General features: G+C 43.7%; 1 protein-coding gene across 1 annotated transcript in view; it reads right to left on the reverse strand.

The window, feature by feature from the left end:
- Positions 1-23,877, reverse strand: part of LOC139392042 (ephrin-A3-like) — a 92,977-nt gene that overhangs the window by 17,317 nt on the left and 51,783 nt on the right. The window contains exons 2-3 of the mRNA XM_071139695.1: positions 3,370-3,680; positions 187-252 (exon numbers count right to left, since the gene is read on the reverse strand). Coding sequence (XP_070995796.1) covers positions 187-252; positions 3,370-3,680 — 377 coding nt within the window. The remainder of the gene's footprint in view (positions 1-186; positions 253-3,369; positions 3,681-23,877) is intronic.

Genomic DNA, 23,877 nt, shown 5'->3' on the forward strand with positions numbered 1-23,877 from the left:
CATAGATCATCATACAACCCTGGAACACAGTGAGATAGAAATAACCTCACTATAAGAACACTGGGAAATCACTGTCAAAACATGTAGCCTCAGGTCTCCTGTGTCAACTGTGTCTGTGTGTGTGTGCATGTGACTGAGTGTGTGTATACGAGAGAGAGAGAGAGAGAGAGAGAGAGCGAGACCCACCCGTGGAGCAGCAGACGTAGACTCTCAGTCTCAGGCAGCTGTGGCCGTGGTGATGGGTGGGCGTGGCTTCAACAGAACACAGATACAGGTCAGCCATGTGCCATCTAGAGGCCAGTCTATGAACTAACATGGCTTTGGCTTTCTTGGCACAATATGGTTTTGTCCCATATGGCACAATATTCACTACATACTGCACTACTTTGACATGTATGCCTTTGACAAAAAAAAGTGTAGTACATAGGGAATAGGGTGCCAAATGGGATGCAACCAAAGTGAAATGTTCATTATAGTTTATTAAAGCAGTTTAACAGTTCATGTATAGTGGTACGTTTATTCACAAAGAACAAAGTATATTTAGGAATGTGGTGTAAGAGTTAAATGACCTAAAGTAGTTTAATGACTCACAAATTGAATGCTGTAATAGTCCAACTCTAACTTACTAAGGTATGTGGGTGAGTGCTACACAATGCTAATGGCTGAAGCGAATTTCCACTTACGACGTAAAGTACCTGCACTTGGGAAAGCGCTATATAGATAGCCCATGCAACCTACTGTCATTACTCGACTATAACACTATGTAGAGAACGAGTATCTCAGCTCCTTACTCATCATTACATCATTATTATATACTACCGGCCCAAACCTTTAGAACACCTACTAAATCAAGGGTTTTCCTTTCTTTTTACTATTTTCTACAAGACATCAAAATTATGAAATAACACATATGGAATCATGTAGTAACCAAAAAAGTGTTAAAAATTAAAATAGATTAGATTAATCAAAGTAGCCACTATTTGCCTTGATGACAGCTTTGCACAATCTTGGCATTCCCTCAACCAGCTTCACCTGGAATGCTTTTCAAACAGTCTTGAAGGAGTTTCCACATATGCTGAGCACTTGTTGGCTGCTTTTCCTTCACTCTGCGGTCCGACTCATCCCAAACCATCTCATTTTGGTTGAGGTCGGGGGATTGTGGAGGCCAGGTAATCTTATGCGGTCTAGGATACTTCATCTCAGTGCAAGAGGCGTCAAAACAGTCCCTGATTCGTATCCAGGCTGTATCACATGATACAGTGATTGGGAGTCCCATAGGGCGGCGCATAATTGGCCCAGCGTCGTCTGGGTTTGGCCAGGGTAGGTCATCATTGTAAATAATAATTTGTTCTTAACTGACTTGCCTAGTAAAACAAAGGTAAAAAGAATAATGCAGCACTCCATCACTCTCCTTGATAAATAGCCCTTCCACAGCCTGGAGGTGTGCTGGGTCATTGTCCTGTTGAAAAACAAATGATTGTCCCACTAAGCCCACACCAGATGGGATGGCGTATCGCTGCAGAATGCTGTGGTAGCCATGCTGGTTAAGTGTGCCATGAATTCTAAATAAATAACAGACAGTGTCACCAGCAAAGCACCCCCACACCATAACATCTCCTGCTCCATGCTTTACAGTGGGAAATACACATGCAGAGATCATTCGTTCACCCACACCGCATCTCATAAAGACACGGCGGTTGGAACCAAAAATCTCAAATTTGGACTCCAGACCAAATGACACATTTCCACCGGTCTAATGTGCATTGTTCATGGTTCTTGGCCCAAGAAAGTATCTTATTATTATTGGTGTCATTTAGTAGTGGTTTCTTTGCAGCAATTTGACCGTGAAGGCCTGATTCACACAGTCTCCTCTGAACAGTTGATGTTGAGATGTGTCTGATACTTGAAGTCCGTGAAGTATTTATTTGGGCTGCAATTTTTGAGGTTGGTAACTCTAATGAACTTATCCTCTGCAGCAGAGGTAACTCTGGGTCTTCCATTCCTGTGGGAGTCCTCATGAGAGCCAGTTTCATCAAAGCACTTGATGGTTTTTGCGACTGCACTTGAAGAAACTTTCAAAGTTCTTGAAATTTTCCGTATTGACTGACCTTCATGTCTTAAAGTAATGATGGACTGTTGTTTCTCTTTGCTTATTTGAGCTGTTCTTGCCATAATATGGACTTGGTCTTTTACAAAATAGGGCTATCTTCTGTATACCACTCCTACCTTGTCACAACACAACTGATAAGCTCAAATGCTTTAAGGAAAGAAATTCCACAAATTAACTTTTAACCTCTCTAGGCTAGGGGGCAGTATTTTCACGTCCGGATGAAAAGTGTGCCCAAAGTAAACTGCCTGCTACTCAGGCCCAGAAGCCAGGATATGCATATCATTAGTAGATTTGGATAGAAAACACTTTGAAGTTTCTAAAACTGTTTGAATGATGTCTGTGAGTATAACAACTTATTTGGCAGGCGAAACCCCGAGGACAAACCATCCAGGAAAATTTTTTTGGAGGTCACTCTCTTTTCTATGTGGATCTTGATTTCTAAGGTACTTGCTTGCAGTTCCTATCGCTTCCACTGGATGTCAACAGTCTTTAGAAATTGGTTGATGTTTTTCCTTTGAGAAATTAAGAAGTAGGGCTGTTCAGAACGAGGGTCGAGTCGACCTGAAAGCTCGCTCCACTTTGTTTTTATCTGCTATTGAACGCAGTTTATCCCGTTTTAAATTTTATTGATTATTTACGTTAAAAAATACCTAAAGTTGGATTAGGAAAGTTGTTTGAAATGTTTGGACAAAGATTACAGGTAATTTATTACATATTTTGTAGTCATGTTGCGCGAGATGGAACCGGTGTTTTTCTGGATCAAACGCGCCAAATAAATGGACATAATCGCATAATTTGCTTTCGCCGTAAAGCCTTTTTAAAATCTGACACTGTGGCTGGATTAACAAGAAGTTAAGCCTTATTTTGACATATTGCATGTGTATTTTCAAGAATGTTAAATATTTACAATTCTGTAGTTTGAATTTGGCGCCCTGCACTTTCACTGGATGTTGGTCAGGTGGGACGGTAGCGTCCTATCTAGCCTAGAGAGGTTAAGAAGGCACACCTGTTAATTGAAATGCATTCCAGGTGACCACCTCATGATGCAGGTTGAGAGAATTCCAAGAGTGTGCAAGGCTGTCATCAAGGCAAAGGGTGGCTATTTGATTAACACTTTTTTGGTTACTACATGTGTTATTTCATAGTTTGTCTTCACTAATATTCTGCAATGTAAAAATAAAGAATGAATGAGTAGGTGTTCTAAATCTTTTGACCGGTAGTGGACTTCTATATACACTTAATATAAATATTCCACTCACATATGTAGTAGTACTCATGACCCACGTTGAACTCGTAGCCCAGGGAGAAGGCACTGTAGCGCTGGAACTTCTCAGAGAACTTGATGGGTGCGTGGGGCGCGTGCGGCCGGTTGCACTCCCAGCGCTTGAAGCCCATCTGGGGGTCACAGGTGCGGTAGCCGCGGTAGCTGACCATGTAGAGGACGTACTGCTCGGCCACAGTGCGCTCCAGTGTCCCCCGCTGGCTGGCGGCAGTAGTGTTGTAGTGTGGGCAGTAGATGTCCAGGTAGTCATTCACTGCCACCTGCACCGTGTAGCCCTCCGTCCGTAGACTGGCGAGAGAGGTTGGAGAGGAAGAAGAGAAAGGTGGAGGGAGATGAAGGAAGAAGAAAAAAATAAAATAAAAAAAAAGAGAAGAAAAAAATACAACGATGAGTAACAGCATAGTATAAAACTCTTATCAGGGAGGGACTACTTTACCTGTGCATACAAATAGTAATGTTCTCACTCTATTCCCATTCCCAAAACCAACCAGGGTTGCTGCAGAAAATAATACCCAATCCTTCAAGCCTAATGTTATTCCCATGAGCATGACATAGTCTAGGTCAGTGAGGTGGAAGGAGATCATGCCATTGTAGACATGTAGCTCTTCTACCACAGAGAGGAGGGATACCCTGACATGTGAAGGGTCCCATGCACCCACGGCGACCGAACACAGTGTACCAGTGTGTTAGAAGGTACCGAAGGTCAGTCTAGGGTTGGGACATGTGAAGTGTGTGTGCGTGCGTGTGTATACAGTCAACGCTTTAGCCTTAGGTGAGGAAATTAGGTGACATGATTTAACATCCTACCCAATAACATGGCAGTTAACAATACTATGTACAGTTGAAGGCAGTTAACCCACTGTTCCTAGGCCGTCATTGAAAATAAGAAATTGTTCTTAACTGACTTGCCTAGTTAAATAAAGGTAAAATAAAATAAAATAATAAAACTCGTATTTTCAACCACTCCACAAATGTCCTGTTAACAAACTATAGTTTTGGCAAGTCGGTTAGGACATCTACTTTGTGCATGACACAAGAAATGTTTCCAACAATTGTTTACAGACAGATTATTTCACTTATAATTCACTGTATCACAATTCCAGTGGGTCAGAAGTTTACATACATAAGTTGACAGTGTCTTTAAACAGCTTGGAAAATTTCAGAAAATGATGTCATAAGGGTACCATGTTGATCTGTACAAACAATAGTACGCAAGTATAAACACCATGGGACCAAGCAGCTGTCATACCGCTCAGGAAGGAGACGCGTTCTGTCTCCTAGAGATGAACGTACTTTGGTGCGGAAAGTGCAAATCAATCCCAGAACAACAGCAAAGGACCTTGTGAAGATGCTGGAGGAAACAGGTACAAAAGTATTTATATCCACAGTAAAACGAGTCCTAAATCGACATAACCTGAAAGGCCGCTCAGCAAGGAAGAAGCCACTGCTCCAAAACCGCCATAAAAAAGCCAGACTATGGTTTGCAACTGCACATGGGGACAAAGATCGTACTTTTTGGAGAAATGTCCTCTGGTCTGATGAAACAAAAATATAACTGTTTGGCCATAATGACCAATGTTATATTTGGGGGAAATAGGGGGAGGCTTGCAAGCCGAAGAACATCCATCCCAACTGTGAAGCACGGGGGTGGCAGCACAATGTTGTGTGTGGGGGGGGTGCTTTGCCGCAGGAGGGACTGGTGCACTTCACAAAGTAGATGGCATGATGAGGAAGGGAAATTATGTGGACATATTGAAACAACTTCTCAAGATAAGGTATTGGAGTGGCCGTCACAAAGCCCTGACCTCAACCCTATAGAAAATTTGTTGGCAGAACTGAAAAAAGCGTGTGCAGGCAAGGAGGCCTATAAACCTGACTCAGTTACACCAGCTCTGTCAGGAGCTCACCCAGCTTATGCTTGGGAAGCTTGTGGAAGGCTACCCGAAACGTTTGGCCCAAGTTAAGCAATTTAAAGGCAATGCTACCAAATACTAATTGATTGTATGTGAACTTCTGACCCACTAAGAATGTGGTGAAATAAATAAAAGCTGAAAGAAATCATTCTCTCTGCTATTATTCTGGTATTTCACATTCTTAAAATAAAGTTGTGATCCTAACTGACCAAAGACAGGGAATTGTTACTAGGATTAAATGTCAGGAATTGTGAAAAACTGAGTTTAAATGTATTTGGCTAAGGTGTATGTAAACTTCCGACTTCAACTGTACACTCATTATCATAATTATGCTTATCTTGAAGGGATGGAAAGGACAATTTATTAGATGTGAGATATCCTTAGCTGTGTCAGGATAAATGGCAGGGGAAATCTGCAACAACTGGAGCGGTATTTACTACTATGTAACATTAGGCGGCAGTATTGCGTTGCATTCAGCCCTAGGGTTTCCTCTCACCCTCTTCTTTCTCGCACTCTTTCTCTCAATTACAATCTCTCTCTCACACACACACACACACACACACACACACACACACACACACAGAGAAAATGAGCAAACGCACACATGAGTGAACAAGCACACACATGCACACTCGCACAGACACAATACTAGGTCAGGTCTCAAGGGAGATTATTATTCAATTACAAAATGAGGATCACCTCGCTCTCTCTCTCCCTCCCTCTCATTATAGTGTAGTAACATTTCTCCTTTTCTGGGTATTTTTCTCTACCACAATCGATACCTCTGTCTTTTCCCTTCTCTTTGTTTGCATTACACATATGCAGAGAGAGAAGAATATCATATCCCTTAACCACTGTTCTTTCCCTGGCATCAATCTTATCTCATCGCTCGTACCCCACTCCTCTCTCAGATGTTGGATGACAGATTTTTGTCTCGCAGTGTTGTAAAAAGAAACACAGCCATGCTTCAAAGGGACTATATTTAGAGAGAGTGGGAGAGACGGGAGGGAAGAAAACGAGAGAGGGGAAAGAGAGAGAGGGAATGAGATGGAGAGAGGGGGGGAGGAGAGAGAGGAGACTAGAGTAAGAGATAGTAAAAGAGGGAAAGGAAGAGGAATGATGGAGAATGTGATGATGGGGAAGCTTGGATGCAAATGGGGTATAAATACATAGGGAAAGGAGCTTCTGTCATTGAGAGAGTAGGCAGAAAGGAATGAGTGAGGGTGTGCATTTACAAGTGGGTGTGTATATCATGTGTGCATGTGGGTGTGTGTGAGTGAGTGTTGAACACCGAGGCTTTAGTAGCACACAACGCATAACACATAACACAAGGACAGAATGTTAGATCACAGTTCTGTCATAAAGGCACAGAAAGAGTCAGAGGAGGGAAGAGGATGCTTTGTAGGTGTGTTGAATCACAGGCTTATATACAAAACAAAAATATGAACGCAACAATTGTATTGATTTTACTGAGTAACAGTTCATATGAGGATATCAGTCAATTGAAACAAATTCATAGGCCCTGATTTCACATGACTGGGAATACAGATATGCATCTGTTGGTCACAGATACATTAAAAAAAAATGGGCCTCAAGATCTCGTCACGGTATTTTTAATAATTCAAATTTCAATCGATAAAATGCAATTGTGTTTGTTTTCCGTAGTGTATGCCTGCCCATACCATAACCCCACCGCTCACCCACACAACGCCATGTATTATCTTGCCAATGCTCACTAACAGGGATATAAACAAATTTGTGCACAACATTTGAGAGAAATAATCTTTATGTGCATATGGAACATTTCTGGGGATCTTTTATTTCAGCTCATGAAACATGGGACCTACATATTTTATATTTTTGTTCAGTGTATAAGCAGTCCACTTAGTGACCCATGACACTTTAGGTGGTGGGGCAAGGACGGGTGGGGAAAAGGGAGGAAGATTTAACAACAGAGAAAGTGAGAAAAGGAGGAAGTGGAGGAGGGTTAGTGGGGGAATCTAAGCAGGACAAAGAGAGGAAAACACAGTGAATGATGACAAACAAGTGAATAAAATGGAGAGTAAGTGAGGCAGAGGGATGTAGTGCACCCCAGGAATGCACGTAGATGTAGTAGTGCAGGGGGAAAAAGAGTGATGGTGACTTTCTTTCTCATCCTGTCTCACTCGCTCTCTCTCTCTCTCTCTCCGCTGTGCATTGTCTCTGTGTCGTTTCTGCTGTATCATCATCATTTTCCTATGAGTGTGAAAGCACTGCTCGTTAGTACAATCGGCAGAAGCTGGTGAAGACAGGGGGGAGCGAGGGAGAGAGGGGAGTGACAAAGACAAAGATAGCACCACTGTACCTTGCACCACTAAAACAAGTATTTTGAGAATACATCCGCTATCAATAAATAACAAAGATACTGTAAAAGAAAGAGACCAGAGTGGACAGAAACTAGCGGTCTGTTCTGCAGTGGAAGATCTAAACAAAATCCAATTTCCAACCAAACCAACCTCTATTGTGAATGAGCATAAACAAAATGTCCATTACCGTTACATCACAGACAATAATACTGTTAGAGTAACAGCATTGACTGTTAGTAATAGTAGATCTACATGCTGTTTACATGCAGGCTGCTTTCTGACCATCATATCCAACCAAACCTCTCCATTGTGGATGAGTATAAACAATATGGTCATTACCTTTACATCACTGTCAATACTATCACAGTTAAAGCATTGACTGTTAGTAATAGTAGATCACTAGACCTACACGCTGATCACATGCACGCTGCTGTCTGACCTAGCCTGACGACTCACACTAAATTATTCCGCTGCTCTATCATTCACTTCATACTTTAGTCTGAGATTGCCATCGCACACATAAAATGGTCAATACCGTTACATGATTCATTATGTTACATAGTTCATTATAGTTACATTCATGTCCCTGCTGTTACAGTAACAGCATTGACTGTTAGTATTAGTAGTGTTAGTGTAGCTACACTGAACAAAAATTTAAAGGCAACAAGTGTTGATCCCATGTTTCATGAGCTGAAATAAAAGATCCAAGAAATGAAAGAAATGGCCCACAAAAAGCTTATTTCTCTTAAATGTTGTGCACAAATTTGTTTACATCCCTGTTAGAGAGCTTTTCTCATTTGCCAAGATAATCAATCTACCTTACAGGTGTGGCATATAAGCTGATTCAACGGCATGACCATTACACAGGTGCACCTTGTGTTGGGGACAATAAAAGGCCACTTTAAAATGTTCAGTTTTGTCACACAACACAATGCCATACATGTCTCAAGTTGAGGGAGTGTGCAGTTGACATGCTGCCTGCAGGAATGTCCACCAGAGCTGTTGCCAGAGAATTTAATGTTAATTTCTCTACCATAAGCCGCAGCCAATATCATTTTAGAGAATTTGGCAGTACGTCCATACCATTCCTGCCAAACTATAGTCAAAGAACAGAACAGGACCATGTTTTGGTGTGGTTTGCATTCATCAGTGAGCAAATGTTGCAAGATATTGAAGAAAATGAAGATAATATTATAAGTCCAAACGGCCTCACAACCGCTGACCATGTCTAACCGTGCAAGTGCAGGACCTCCACATCCGGCTTCTTCACCTGCGGGATCGTCTGAGACTAGCCAACAGGACAGCTGATGAAGCTCAGTAGTATTTATGTCTGTAATAAATGCCTTTTGTGGGGAAAAACTCATTCTGATTGGCTGGGCTTATACCCTCCCAGGCCCACCCATGGCTGTGCCCCTTCCCAGTCTTGTGATATCCATAGATTAGAGCCTAATGAATTTATTTCAATTGACTGATTTTATTATATGAACTGTAACTCAGTAAAATCGTTAAAATTGGTGCATGTTGCATTTCTATTTTTGTTCTGTATACATGCCACTCACATTCAGGTTGGTTTCTTAGTCAGACCATCAAACAACCTTCATTCAATCCCAATACAAACATCATGACATCTTCAATCATCTCCCTCAAGGTCACCATTAAGGATTTACAGTTGAAACACAGGTGCAATCATGGAATAAATGTACCAGTAACATAGTGATGCACAATCAGTTTCTTCCTCTGATTTCTCCAATCGTCTAACTAATAAAAGACCGACAGGGTTGCGGGACGAGACAGGGACAGGCTCTGCTGCTTTTCCCCGTACCTTAGCACCAAAAGTCATTACATCGTCTCCAAGTAAAAGTACACACAGTCTACAGCAAATCCTCCCTCCGCTGATTGGGTTAGCCTCGTAATTAGCGCACGGTTTACTGTGTTCCGATCCAAAATGGAGGCTGAAAACAAATGCTGACGCGTGGGGGAAAAAAAGAGCTAGATGCTACAGCCTTTCAGGTCTGGGATTGGCCCTGGATCTGACTGGAGTATACTGTAGTGATGATTCAGAGATGACTCAGAATAGTGGTGGTGGGTGCTGCTCTACACATTACACACACTACACACCACCAGTCTCTGTAATTCAGTCTGACTGCACACATTAGGGAAACAGGTCCCCATAATGGAGCCAGGTCTGGCTGCAGATTGGAGCTACTAAATGAATACCGTCCGATGACTGTAGTGATTCCAGCATGTGACAGTCACTATCTCAGGCAAAACAGCCAATAGAGGGAGTAGGTGGAAACTGTCCGCTCTCTGATTGGTGGAGAGCTGATAGTGAAAGACCACCAAGTGATGTCACACAACAACAAATAAATACCAGACTTTGAAGTACATTCTTTAGAGTGTACTTTAGAAGTACAGAACTACTAGCCTATAGTAACTTATGTTCTATCAACAGAGGTATGAAAGGAGAGTGTGCCAGCATCCCAAATGGCACCCTATTCACTATTTTGTGTACTACTTTTGACCAGGGCCCGGTTTCCCAAAAGCATCTTAAGGCTAAGTTCCTCACTATTGGATCCTATATTCTAACAATGAACTTAGCCTTAAGATGCCTTTGGGAAACCGGGCTCTGGTCAAAAGTAGTGCACTGTAAGGAATGGGGAGCCATTTGGGACACAGCCCCATCTCTGAAGGTGAGTCTCTAATTGTGAGTGGATATTAAAAGGCCTCAGTCTCACCTTTACTCATTCTCAAAGTGCCTCCTGATGAAAAGCAGATCTCATTCTCCCTCTCTCTTTCTTCATCTAATACCTCATTCTCTCAGAAGAGCTGTATTGATACCAATACAAAAAGCTGTGGTGCGGACGAGCCTCGCTCTGCTCGCTCTCTGAGAGCGCACAGTAAATGGGTTCTGTCAGAGAATGGAGACTCTCATCACAGTGCCCATCTCAGTGGGAATGTCAGGCACATGTGTAGCGGCGAAGGCATACGAGAACACAGTGCTTATCTTGTAGACATGCCTCCTCTCAGGCTACAGGCCACATTGATGAGACAACGGTGTAGAAGAGCCAAGGGGTAAGAGGACTCCCGGAGGAGGTATGTGGACACGCATGCACGCACAGACACGTGCGCACAATAGGACAGACAGACGCACTCTAGCAGCACTAACGCATGCAAACACACACACAAATATGAAATACTTTTTTTGAATCCACAAATCACATTACACTCGAGAAGGATTCCAACATTTCTAAGGACACGGATATTTGGACACTTATGGATATAGATAGCACCTCCTTCTCCACAGAGCTAGGCTGCCCATGACTGCTGACACGGAGCAGTACCTCGTTAGCTGCTTTGCCTCGGTCTTATGCAGGACTGAAATCTGAATACCATGTACTCTCAGCCTATGTAGATGGCCGAGACTCCCGAATATCAGCACCACAAGCTTGCACTTTCTAACCGAGGCTGTTCAGGCGTGACACTGAGGGGCTGGTATTTCAGTAACTTGTCAGCAAAGGCCTGCTCCATGTAAGAGTGAAAAGAGCAACTCACTTCCAAAATGAGCACCTCCCTCTGGCGTCCCCCCTCAACAATATTATCTGCCATAGTTGGTATACAAGAAAACACATCATCGTCAACATCGAACCAGCCTCCAATGACAAGAGAATGTTTGTGAATGTGTGCTGTCGGTGAGGCTACCGGACTCACCTCAGTACCTATCAAGTCGACAAGGCAGTCATGTCTAGCTATGTACAGGTCTTGTACGAATGGCAACCATTAACAACATGTGCAACAGACTCCATCCATTACATTTGACTTGTGTAAGACACACACACACACACACACACACACACACACACACACACACACACACACACACACACACACAGTCAACAGACAAACACATAAATAGAAGAACAAAGATTGCCAGCGAACAGCCCGAGGAATAAAAAAGTAAACCCAGGAAGAAATACACTGAAGCCATAAGACAACAGAACCATACCTACTTCTAAGGTTTCAAAGAGCAGTGTCTGAGCTTTGAAGTGTGGGGTGTGAGAGCCTCAGCAGCTCTCATAGGAAGTCTGCTACAGTGGGGTGTTAGCTTTCACAAACCTAACTCTTTAAGCCTCTCCTTTGGGTTCGCACAGAGAGCGAGACAGAGGATGGAGAGGGAGAATGATGAGAGAGAGTATGAGAGAGCAAGAGAAAGGGAGAGAGGAAGAGAGAGTGAGAGAGAGGGATAGAACGGAAGAGAGGAAATTGGAGAGAAGTAGAAAGGGAGAGAGAAAGAGAGAGAGAGAGAGAGGATAAAAGAATGCTACTCATATTGTCTGGGCCTTCAACAGTGCCAACCTCAGCAAGCCCAATAGAGTACGGTGAACTTTATGTCTGAGCCAGAGTAACTGCAGCGATTTATGCAAACGTACACACACACACACACACACACACACACACACACACACACACACACACACAAATCTACGGTATGCAAATTTAGCTCCATTTTGTTTATTATTTGTCCTGAAACTCCCCAGTCCTTAATTTACAAGCATACCCATAACATGATGCAGCCACCACGATGCTTCAGAATATGCAGATTGGTACTCAGTAATGTGTTGTATTGGATTTGACCCAAACATAACATTTTGTATTCAGGAAATAAAGTTAATTTCTTTGCAATATTACTTTAGTGCCTTGTCACAAACAGGATGAATGTTTTGGAATATTTTGTATTCTGTACAGGCTGTGAAATCCTGAGAGCGGTTTCCTTCCTCTCTGGCAACTGAGATAGGAAGGACGTCTGTATCTTTGTAGTGACTGGGTGTATTGATACACCAATGTAATTAATAACTTCACCATGCTCAAAGGGATTTTCAATGTCTTGTTTTGACCCATCTATCAATAGGTGCCCTTCTTTGCGAGGCATTGGAAAAACTCCTTGGTCTTTGTGGTTGAATCTGTGTTTGAAATTGACTGCTGGACTGAGGGCCCTTACAGATAAGGCCCATTGTACATGTGGGGTATAAAGATGAGGTAGTCATTCAAAAATCATGTTAAACACTATCACACCCTTTACCATAACAAAGGGGTTGAATACTTATTGAATGAACACATTTCAGCTTTTCATTTTCTATTAACTTGCAGAATAAAAAAAACAACATAATTCCACTTTAACATTATGGGGTATTGTGTGTATGCCAGGGGTGTGAATACTTTCTGAAGGCACTGTATATCACTGTATATATAAAATAATTACAACATACACATACAGAAACAGCAGAAAAGAAAAGCAATATGTATGCTCCAGAGAAGGCCTCTTTCTGCCTGGAGCAGTACTGAGGACACTGGGGCAGTGCTGAGGAAAATTAAAGTATCGGCTAAATCTATATCCTGATATGAGTCGGTGCCATACAGGTTTAGAGTAGCAAAAGCAGAGCGGCGGATGATGGACCATGTTTTACTTCCTAAATAATTGACTGGCACAAGAACATTTGGTATCTCTCTTTGTCTATTCCATCTCTCGCTCTCTCAGGGCCATGACTTGGGCGGCAGGTACATAAAGACCTTAACTTAACTTAGAGAATACATACATTCAAGGTATTCTCTGTGATAAATCATTGAAGTGAGTGAACCTATGTCAAGGTCTTCTCCAAAGTAAGTTCCGTATTCTGACTGTCTATGTAATACCCAGACAAAGATGGTCTGCAAGTTTACTTAAACTGCAGGATGACTATTTTTCTTCTAATATGGATTCAATGTTCTTATGAATGGAAATAAGGAACCACAATGTAAATAAGTAATTGACTGTCATCCCTGACAAGTGTTAAAATGTGCGTGTTTTGACAAGACAATAAACAAAAATGTTAAATTGTCAAATAAAATCAATGAACAGTTCATTGGCTGGCTCGTCAAGGACCGCCAACTATATTGAGAAGACAAAGATGGGCATTAGCTGGAATTACATGGCAGAGGATGTAAACTCAGCAAATAAAGAAAAGGCCCATTTTCAGGACCCTGTCTTTCAAAGAAATTCGTAAAAATCTAGATACCTTCACAGACCTTCATTGTAAACTGTTTCCCATGCTTGTTCAATGAACCATAAACAATTAATGAACAAGCACCTGTGGAACAGTCGTTAAGACACTAACAGCTTACAGACTGTGGGCAATTAAGGTCACAGTTATGAAAACGTAGGACACTAAAGAGGCCTTTCTACTGACTATGAAAAACACCAAAAGAAAGATGCCCAGGGTCCCTGCTCATCTGCGTGAAAGTGCCTTAGGTATGCTGCAAGGAGGCATGAGGACTGCAGATGCAGCCAGCGCAATAAATAGCAATGTCCGTACTGTGAGACGCCTAAGACAGCGCTACTGGGATACAGGATGGACAACTGATCGTCCTCGCAGTGGCAGACCACATGTAACAACACCTGCACAGGATCAGTACATCCGAACATCACACCTGCGGGACAGGTACAGGATGGCAACAACAACTGCCCGAGTTACACCAGGTACGTGCAATTCCTCCATCAGACTGTCCACAATAGGCTGAGAGAGGCTGGACTGAGGGCTTGTAGGCTTGTTGTAAGGCAGGTCCTCACCAGACATCACCGGCAACAACATTGCGTATGGGCACAAACCCAACGTCGCTGGACCAGACAGGACTGGCAAAAGTGCTCTTCACTGAAAAGTCACGGTTTTGTCTCACCAGGGGTGATGGTTGGATTCGCGTTTATCGCTTATGGAATGAGCCTGAGGCCTGTCCTCTGGAGCAGGATCAATTTGGAGGTGGAGGGTCCATCATGGTCTGGGGCGGTGTGTCACAGCATCATCGAACTGAGCTTGTTGTCATTGCAGGCAATCTCAATGCTGTGTGTTACAGGGAAGACATCCTCCTCCTGCATGTGGTACCCTTCCTGCAGGCTCATTCTGACATGACCCTCCAGCATGACAATGCCACCAGCCATACTGCTCGTTCGGTGTGTGATTTCCTGCAAGACAGGAATGTCAGTGTTCTGCCATGGCCAGTGAAGAGCCTGGATTTCAATCCCATTGAGCACATCTGGGACCTGTTGCATCGGAGGGTTAGGGCTAGGGCCATTTCCCCCAGAAATGTCTGGGAACTTGCAGGTGCCTTGGTGAAAGAGTAGGGTAACATCTCACAGCAAGAACTGGCAAATCTGGCGCAGTCCATGAGGAGGAGATGCACTGCGGTACTTAATGCAGCTGGTGGCCACACCAGATACTGACATTTACTTTTGCTTTTAAACCCCCTTTGTTCAGGGACACATTATTCAATTTCTGTTAGTCACGTCTGTGGAACTTGTTCAGTTCACGTCTCAGTTGTTGAATCTTGTTATGTTCATACAAATATTTACACATTAAGTTTGCTGAAAATAAACGCAGTTGACGTTTCTTTTTTTGCTGAGTTTGTGTGCTCAACCAAGTGCAGCATAATAATAAACAATCTAATTTTTTCCAAATTCACAGAACCCACCATCATTGAAATCCCACTCCAGAACTGGTTGTTACGTTCCCCACCTAGAAAACCAAAAAATGTCACTCAAACAGAAGGCGGAACTAACAAAGAGTCACTGACAACAACCAAAACAGGTGGTGTTATAGGAGGGGTTCTGAAATTAATGACCGGAAGCAAACCAAAAAGTCTAGCAAAACTAAAACAGGGAAAATCAGACAAATGGATGTTTTTCTACAAATCATCTCTCAAGACAACAGGAGCAGGACCTGTATGCTCTCGTTGGCTGCCCCTTGCTTCATACTCATCGCCAAACCCACTGGCTCCAGGTCATCTACAAGTCTCTGCTAGGTAAAGCCCTGCCTTTTCTCAGCTCACTGGTGACCATAGCAGCACCCACCCGCACACGCGCTCCAGCAGGTATATCTCTGGTCACCCCCAAAGCCAATTCTTCCTTTGGCCACCTTTCCATCCAGTTCTCTGCTACCAATGACTGGAACGAACTGCAAAAATCACTGAAGCTGGAGACTCATATCTCCCTCACTAGCTTTAAGCACCAGCTGTCAGAGCAGCTCACAGATCACTGCACCTGTACATAGCCCATCTGTAAATAGCCCATCCAACTACCTCATCCCCATACTGTATCTATTTATTTATCTTGCTCCTTTGCACCCCAGTATCTCTACTTGCACATTCATCTTCTGCACATCTACCATTCCAGTGTTTAATTGCTATATTGTAATTACTTCGCCAGCATGGCCTATTTATTGCCTTACCGCCCTTATCCTACCTCATTTGCACATGCTGAATATAGCTTTTTTCTACTGTTTTATTGACTGTATGTTTGTTAATTCCATGTGTAACTCTGTGTTGTTGTATGTGTCGAATTGCTTTGCTGCATCTTGGCCAGGTCGCAGTTGCAAATGAGAACTTGTTCTCAACTAGCCTACCTGGTTAAATAAAGGTTAAATTTAAAAAATGGGCCAGACACTCTTAAATATCACCTGGGCCAGCACAGGTGAAACACCTTCCCACTAATGAGATGGAAACCAGCACAGGTGGAGCAAATACTGACTAACAAGGTGCGCCCTACGTGCTAATGAGCTATACGTGCTAAAGTCCAACCATAAAACATACATGGAAAAACCAAAGCCTGTAACACTGGTCATAGAGCACAATGTATAATCTTGTACTATCCTAAAATGTATGTATGTATTAAAATGTATTAAGTCCATGTTGTAGTGTGTAGCCTGTACCTATGGTGATCATATCAATGAATGTGTATGCTTTGCCATCTCATCATGGAAAAGCCCAGCCCCCAAACTACAGCACAGTGGCTGTGTCCGAAATGGTACACTATCCCCTCCTTAGTGCATCACTTTTGACCAGAGCCCTATGAAGCATTATTCACTATAAAGGGAATAGGGTGCCATTTCAGACATACCTAGTGACATCAGCTGAGAAGCAGCAGATTACAGAGAAGATAAAAATGATAGACCACGACAAGTGCCCAGCAGAGATAGAGGCGAGAGAGAGGTATCCTCCCATCTCTCCTCTCTAGTTGTTGGAAAGTGGCTGGAATGGTCGTGGGCAGCAGATTCCTGCCTGGCGCGTTGTCACACCTCGGTATCGAGGAGTGTTTGAAGACGATTGCAACAAAGCCTTGGCTGTGTCGTCTGCCTTTGCTCTAGGGCCCAACCTGTGCTGGCCTGGCCTGGGCTGTAGTACCGTGGCCCAGACAACACGAACAGATAGGATAGCCATATCTGTCTGGCTATATTTGGGATGATACAGCTCTGAGCTCCCACCTTCTGTGTCTCCAGCTCTGTCTCTCTTCCACTCCCTCCCTCACTCTCTCTCCTCCGCTCTCCCCCCCCCCCCCCCCCCCTAGAGTGGATGGTACTGCAGCTCAGCAATGTGCTGGTGCCTTTTCATAATTAATATAGTTTTTCTTAGATTTGGGTCTGAATCTGTGCAGCTGAAAGAGTCACTTAACCAAAAACACCCCATGCAGTCAGGGTCTTGGTGTGGCTGAGGGCATCATGCTCGATCCACCATACAGTGGATGCGTCCCAAATGACACCCTATTCCCTATATAGTGCAATAATTTTGATCACAGCCCATAGGGTGCACTATGCAAGACTACATGGGCAACACTTTCAATGGGCAGAATAAACACTTTAACGTAGCCTAATATGGGACCATATCTATTTTGAAGGACAAAATAGCATAGTAGAAAAAGATGGAGGAGGTTTTTTACAGACTGCATTGATATTGCACTTCTGGGTTAAAAACTGGGGTTGTGTTCATCTGTGATGGTGGTGTTTATGGAAACAAGACAAGGTGAGAATGAGACAAAGGGGAAAACACACATGCACACGGGAGTGAGCACACACACACAGGCACACACACACACACACACATGCGCACACAAGAACAAACACATACACACAGAACCATCTGAACTGCCAAGATCCCACAGCTGTGCCTCTCCCTACTCTGACACCCTGGCCAGATGATTGACACTTTCACAGTCTAACACACACCCAGTCTCACATGCACACATACCCACCGTGTGTTTCACACACACACACACGCACGCACGCACGCACACAGTTGTGTCTTACTACTGTATACTTGTGAGGACTTTTAGGGAACCAACTATTGATTCCCATTCAAAATCCTATTTTCCCTAACCCCTAACTCCCAACTCCTAACCCTAATTCTAACGCACGCACACACGCACGCACGCACACACACACACACACCCTAACCTTAGCCCCTAACTCCCAACTCCTAACTCCCAACTCCTAACTCCTAACCCATAACTACTAAACCCTAACTACTAAACCCTAACTACTAACCCCTAACCCTAATTTTGGGGACTGGCAAAATGTTCTAAATTCTCTGAATTTTTGCTGGTTTACTATTCTTGTGAGGACTTTTGGTACAAGTAAAATGTCTACACACCGACACTGAATGAGTGTAACTACTTTAATCAGTGTTAATCACTGCAGACTCTCGTCTCACTCTCAGACAGACCATATAACAAAGAGAGAGAGAGAAGAAGAGAGGGGGGTGAGAGAAAGAGGGTGAGAGGGTGAGAGGAAGAGAGAGGGGTGGGAGAGGAAGAGAGAGGAAGGTGGAGAAAGAGGCACAGAAACAGCTTGTAAAAATGTGGAATGATGTCTAAAAATATACAGTGCCTACAGAGCCGCGGGTCCGTGGCAGTTTTGATGTACTTTATCATATACTTCAAGGTTTATTTCTTAGGCCCATATGGCTGGGCCTTGGCGGGAGAGGTGGACAGACCAAGCCATCATGGTCAGGTTTTAATTTCAGTCAGGGCCAGGGGGACAGCACGGAGGGTGGGGAGCGAGGGACCACGGAATGCAGAGCGAGTCAGGCAGAGAGATAGAGAAGAGGTGAGGTAAAGAAGGAGAGATGAAGGGATATAGGGGGAAGAGATAAGGGGAGAGGGGGAGGCAGTGGGGGGGGATGAGAAAGGAACGGCAGCACAGAAATGGAGATAGAGGAGAGGTGATGTGCTTTACACAGAGGAGAAGAAAGAGAGGCCGAGACGGAGGGAGGCAAAGGGGGAAAATTGAAAGATAAGAGGGAGAGATTATTAAGAAAAGATGGGTAATGTATAACTAAACTTGGAGCGAAACGGGGAAAGGCAGCCAAAGAGAGAGAGGTGGAGGGAGAGAGTTGTGATTTGTATTATTTGTGGATAAACACAATGTGTTTTTTTTTTTTAAAGAAATGGCTTTGGCCTTCACGTTTTAACCTAAACTTTGTAGAAAGCTTAGCTGCCTGCATAGCAGGAATAGTCATCATAATGGTAATGCCTGTGTTTGGTGATTAGAATTTCAGATAGCCTGAGCAGCTGGAGTTCAGGGAGAGACTATTTTGCGAGGCCCTAATGCAGCCAGTTTGTTCAGTGGAGCATGCAGGAACTCAATGTGACCTTATGTGCGTAAAGATAGAAACACAGTTGATGTTGTATGCTATTTAAACGAGCATGTGAGCGTACGAATGGCATGTTTAGGCGTGCATTCAAATGTGCAGCTGGAGCATAATGGAAAGGAGGGCATCAACGTAATCGTGCGTAACATAGGCTACCCTACAGAACACACTGGAGTGTGTGTGGCTCGAGACTTGCCAAACAGCACTAGTGAGGGTTAAGTGTTTCAGATTTTTGTGATCTGCTAGTCGACATGCTTTGTGCTCTGGTGGGCTAGTGTTTATACAGTACAGGACACTTATGTGAGGTAGTGCCTGGCGGATACATACAGACACACACACGGAAAGCCAAACACACACACACACACACACAGGTCACAACAACTCCCTGCTGCTGCTACCTTGGCAGTGTGTGTGCACGCGTGTGTGTGATTGACATCTGTCAAACGACAGAGCACCAGGAGGAGGAAAAGAAGAGAGGGTAGAGGTGTCAGAGTATATGTGAAATCCAGATGGAAGGACAAAGATAAGGGAAGAAGAAACACAGAGGGGAAAGATAGGGATGAGTGATGGATAGATGGATAGATGAGGGATGGATGGAGGGAAGAAGGGCGTGCCCCCCCTTCCCTCTGTCAGTGTCTGTGATCATCTATTCCTACTGTTCTGTATATCAGTGACTTAGTAACCCTCAGCACAAGACCCAAGTTGAGATGATGAATTGAGACGCATACAGGAGAAAGGACAGAGATTAGGAAACCCAAACAGATGATGAAAAATGACAAACAGAGAGAGGAGGCTTGGAGAGGAGGAGAGAGGAAAGTGGAAGAGAGAGGGCAAGGTGACATTGAGAGAAGTGTAGAGGTGACTGCTCCTGGCTTTTAGCTGGAGGACGGACACAGGATGACATTAGTGTAACACACTTTGGCTACACCTGCTGTGAGAGAGGCCCACACACACATGCACAGGTAAAAATAAGCATTTTAGGCAGATTCCATACTTAACCTGTGGGGGATCTTGCCTCCCAATCACCTATATTCTAGTTTAACTACCTTAATAAACTTTCCATGTGCAGTACAATATAAGGTCCCCAAAAACAGTGATGGTAGTTTCTGAAAAGAGTAACCTGATTAAATAAACTATCATTACTCTTTGGGGTGGTTTTCCATACACCGATTAAGCATTTAAATGGATTTTCAATTGAATTAGCTTTTTAGTCCAGGACTAGGCTTAATCTGATCTCCGTATGTGGTTATAGCCAATACATGGACATTCTTATCGGCCATTTTATCTTCATGTCGGTCACATTTTAGTGGATGTGTTGTTTAAACAGTTTAAAACACAAAAAAACAGCCATCTCAGATAATGTCATCATCTTCTACTGTTTACCTTCACAGGCTCAATACACCTGGGATTGATAGTAAATGGAAGTGAAGACGCTGGTGGCCATACAAAACACGTGGTCTACCGATGAGGCTGAAATTGGAATTTAGAACGTCCTCTAAAAAACACAACACTACCAAAACAACATTTTCTGAGGGGTACCCTGTAATGGCGACCATGCTTGGTGGAGTGAAAACCAAAGACCTGCCACAAGTCACACGCCAGAGTTTACATGGAGCAGAAATAGAGGGGGAGTAGAAAGATGGGAGGGAGGCGGAAAAACGAGATGGAGAGGACAAAGGAAAAGGGAAAATGAGGAAGAGGGTGGAAAAAAGATGCATTCAATGATGAAAAGAGCATTATTGCCCCCCCCCTCCCCCCACACAAACACAGTGGCCTTTACCTCTCCCTCGGAGCGAGACATAAACGAGTGGAATGACAGACAGAGAGAGCCAACGGGCCCCCTCCCCAGAGGGTAAACGCACTCATCCATACTGATCTTAAAACAACAGCCTCACCCCCTCTCTCTCCCTCCCTCCCTCGCCCCTCTCTCTCCCCTGACTCACGACCTCCCACCCACTCTCTCTCTCTCTCTCTCTCTGTCTCCTACACCCTTTCATTCATTCTTCCTTCTCTTCTCCCTTTGTCTCTTTTGTTTATCTATTTAACCACTTTTTTGCATTTGCAATGCTTTCTCATCATCCTTCCATGTCTCCCTCTACTGCTGTGCTTTACCGCAAAGTCAGTCCAAATTATCGTCTTCCTCCTTTATATCCTGTCTTTACATATACCCATTCTTCTGAGTCTCTTTCTCCACATTCTCATCGATCGATCTTTCTTGCGATACACTTTTCAGTCTCATAAGAGTTTGACCCTGTGTCATCCGACTCTTTCACCACAAGCTTCTCTGCCTCCTTTAACGTTCTCTTGTGTTTTCCTCTTCCACTTCAGAATCAATTTGTTACATGAGCTCTCCAAATGGTGAACTTATTTTTCATTGTAAAGCCCGCATTTAACATGGAGCACAGTCAATCTCCTCAACCCTGATTCACATCTATACTCAGACTAAATAAGAAATAATTTCTCGACTCTGACGCCGGTGAAATGCTGCTGATGCATCTCAGCGGTAGACAAATGAGGCAACAAATTGACTTCTCTGAAGCATTCGGAAACAATAAAACACCCAAAGCAAATCTCACTTAACTAAACACTGGAAGAAATCGCACAATAGGACTGGGGGCTTATCACACATTATTTAATTCTCTCCCTTCCTGTCTTTCCTCCTAATCTCCCTATCCCCTCTCTCTCTTTCCCCATCCCTGTTTCCAGTGGTTTGTGCCCAGACGTACATTGACCCTAGCGCTGTGGACCCAGTAGGGGGCCTTGTTCCTCTGCGTCGCTCCACTGCACATGACTGACGTACTTTGTAAGGGAGGGAGAAATTGAGGGAAGGAAGGAGGGTGGGAGGAAGATGGAGGGAGGAAAGCATAGCAGAGTGCTAGCTGCACTGAGGGAGGAGAGGGAGCTGAATGTGATTTATGATCAATGGGGCTTCTCCAATTACATTCCAATTAAAGTAGCGTCTCGAGCATGGCTCTAGTACAACGTGCCAACAGAAGGGCTTTTGTATGGGCATGCTACTATGCCCATAATAATGGGCAACTGCACACAGTCATAAATACACACAAATGTACGCACGGACGCACGTATGTATAAGCGCCCAGAATAAGTCTCTCTCCAATAGTGTTGGTTTGTGTGCGTGTGCTTGTGTGTGGGTGCCTACGAGAGAATGCAGCCCCCTTATGAGTTTATTTAAAGTCAGATTAAGGGCAGTTCAAAGTAGAGGTCGACCGATTATGATTTTTCAACGCCGATACCGATACCGATTATTGGAGGACCAAAAAAAGCCGATACCGATTAATCGGACGATTTTTAAAATGTATTTGTAATAATGACAATTACAACAATACTGAATGAACACTTATTTTAACTTAATGTAATACATCAATAAAATCAATTTAGCCACAAATAAATAATGAAATTTGTTCAATTTGGTTTAAATAATGCAAAAACAAAGTGTTGGAGAAGTGCAATATGTGCCATGATGTCAAGTCCTGACCTAAGTTCCTTTTTTATGTCTCTATTTTGTGGTGGATGAGGGCGTGAGTTGGGGTGAGCATTCTATGTTTTGTTTTAGGTTTTGTACTTCTATGTGTTTGGCCTGGTATGGTTCCCAATCAGAGGCAGCTGTCAATCGTGTGCGTGTGCAACACAAAACAGAAAAACAACACAAAACAGAAAACAACTACCCACAAACACAGGTGGGAACAGGCTACGGACTGACGCCTGTCCGGCGCCGCCAGAGTCTCCTGCCTGTCCAGCGCCGCCAGAGTCTCCCTCCTGTTCGGGGCCCCCTGTGAGGGTCCCCAGTCCGGGGTTGGCGGCGAGGGTCGCCACTCCAGAGGCGCCACATAAGTGGGCCAAGACTAAGGTGGAGTGGGGTCTACGTCCCGCACCAGAGCCGCCACCACGGTGAAATGCCCACCCAGACCCTCCCCTATAGGTTCAGGTTTTGCGGCCGGAGTCCGCACCTTTGTCACTGTCACAGCCTGACCTAAGTTCCTTTTTTATCTATTTTGTTTGGTCAGGGCGTGAGTTGGGGTGGGCATTCTAGGTTTTGTTCTAGGTTTTGTACTTCTATGTGTTTGGCCTGGTATGGTTCCCAATCAGAGGCAGCTGTCAATCGTTGTCTCTGAATGAGAACCATACTTAGGTAGCCTGTTCCCACCTGTGTTTGTGGGTAGCTGTTTTCTATTTTGTGTTGTTTCACCTGACAGGACTGTTTCATTTCTTACATTCTCGTTGTCATTTTTGTTTCGAGTTCTGTTATATTCAAATATTAACATGGACACTTACCACACTGGGTGTTGGTTCGATCTTGACTACTCTTCCTCAGACGAGAATCGTTACACATGTAAGAAAGCTAATGTTTAAGTTCCTTGCTCAGAACATGAGAACATATGAAAGCTGGTGGTTCCTTTTAACACGAGTCTTCAATATTCCCAGGTAAGAAGTTTTAGGTTGTAGTTATTATAAGAATTATAGGACTATTTCTCTCTATACCATTTGTATTTGATTAACCTTTGACTATTGGATGTTCTTATAGGCACTTTAGTATTGCCAGTGTAACAGTATAGCTTCCGTCCCTCTCCTCGCCCCTACCTGGGCTCGAACCAGGAATACAACGACAACAGCCACCCTCAAAGCAGCATTACCCATGCAGAGCAAGGGGAATAACTACTCCAAGTCTCAGAGCGAGTGATGTTTGAAACGCTACGCTAGCTAGTTAGCGCGCACCCCGCTAACTAGCTAGCCATTTCACATCGGTTACACCAGCCTAATCTT

Source organism: Oncorhynchus clarkii, chromosome 32, assembly GCF_045791955.1.
Source record: "Oncorhynchus clarkii lewisi isolate Uvic-CL-2024 chromosome 32, UVic_Ocla_1.0, whole genome shotgun sequence".
Lineage (NCBI taxonomy): Eukaryota > Metazoa > Chordata > Actinopteri > Salmoniformes > Salmonidae > Oncorhynchus > Oncorhynchus clarkii.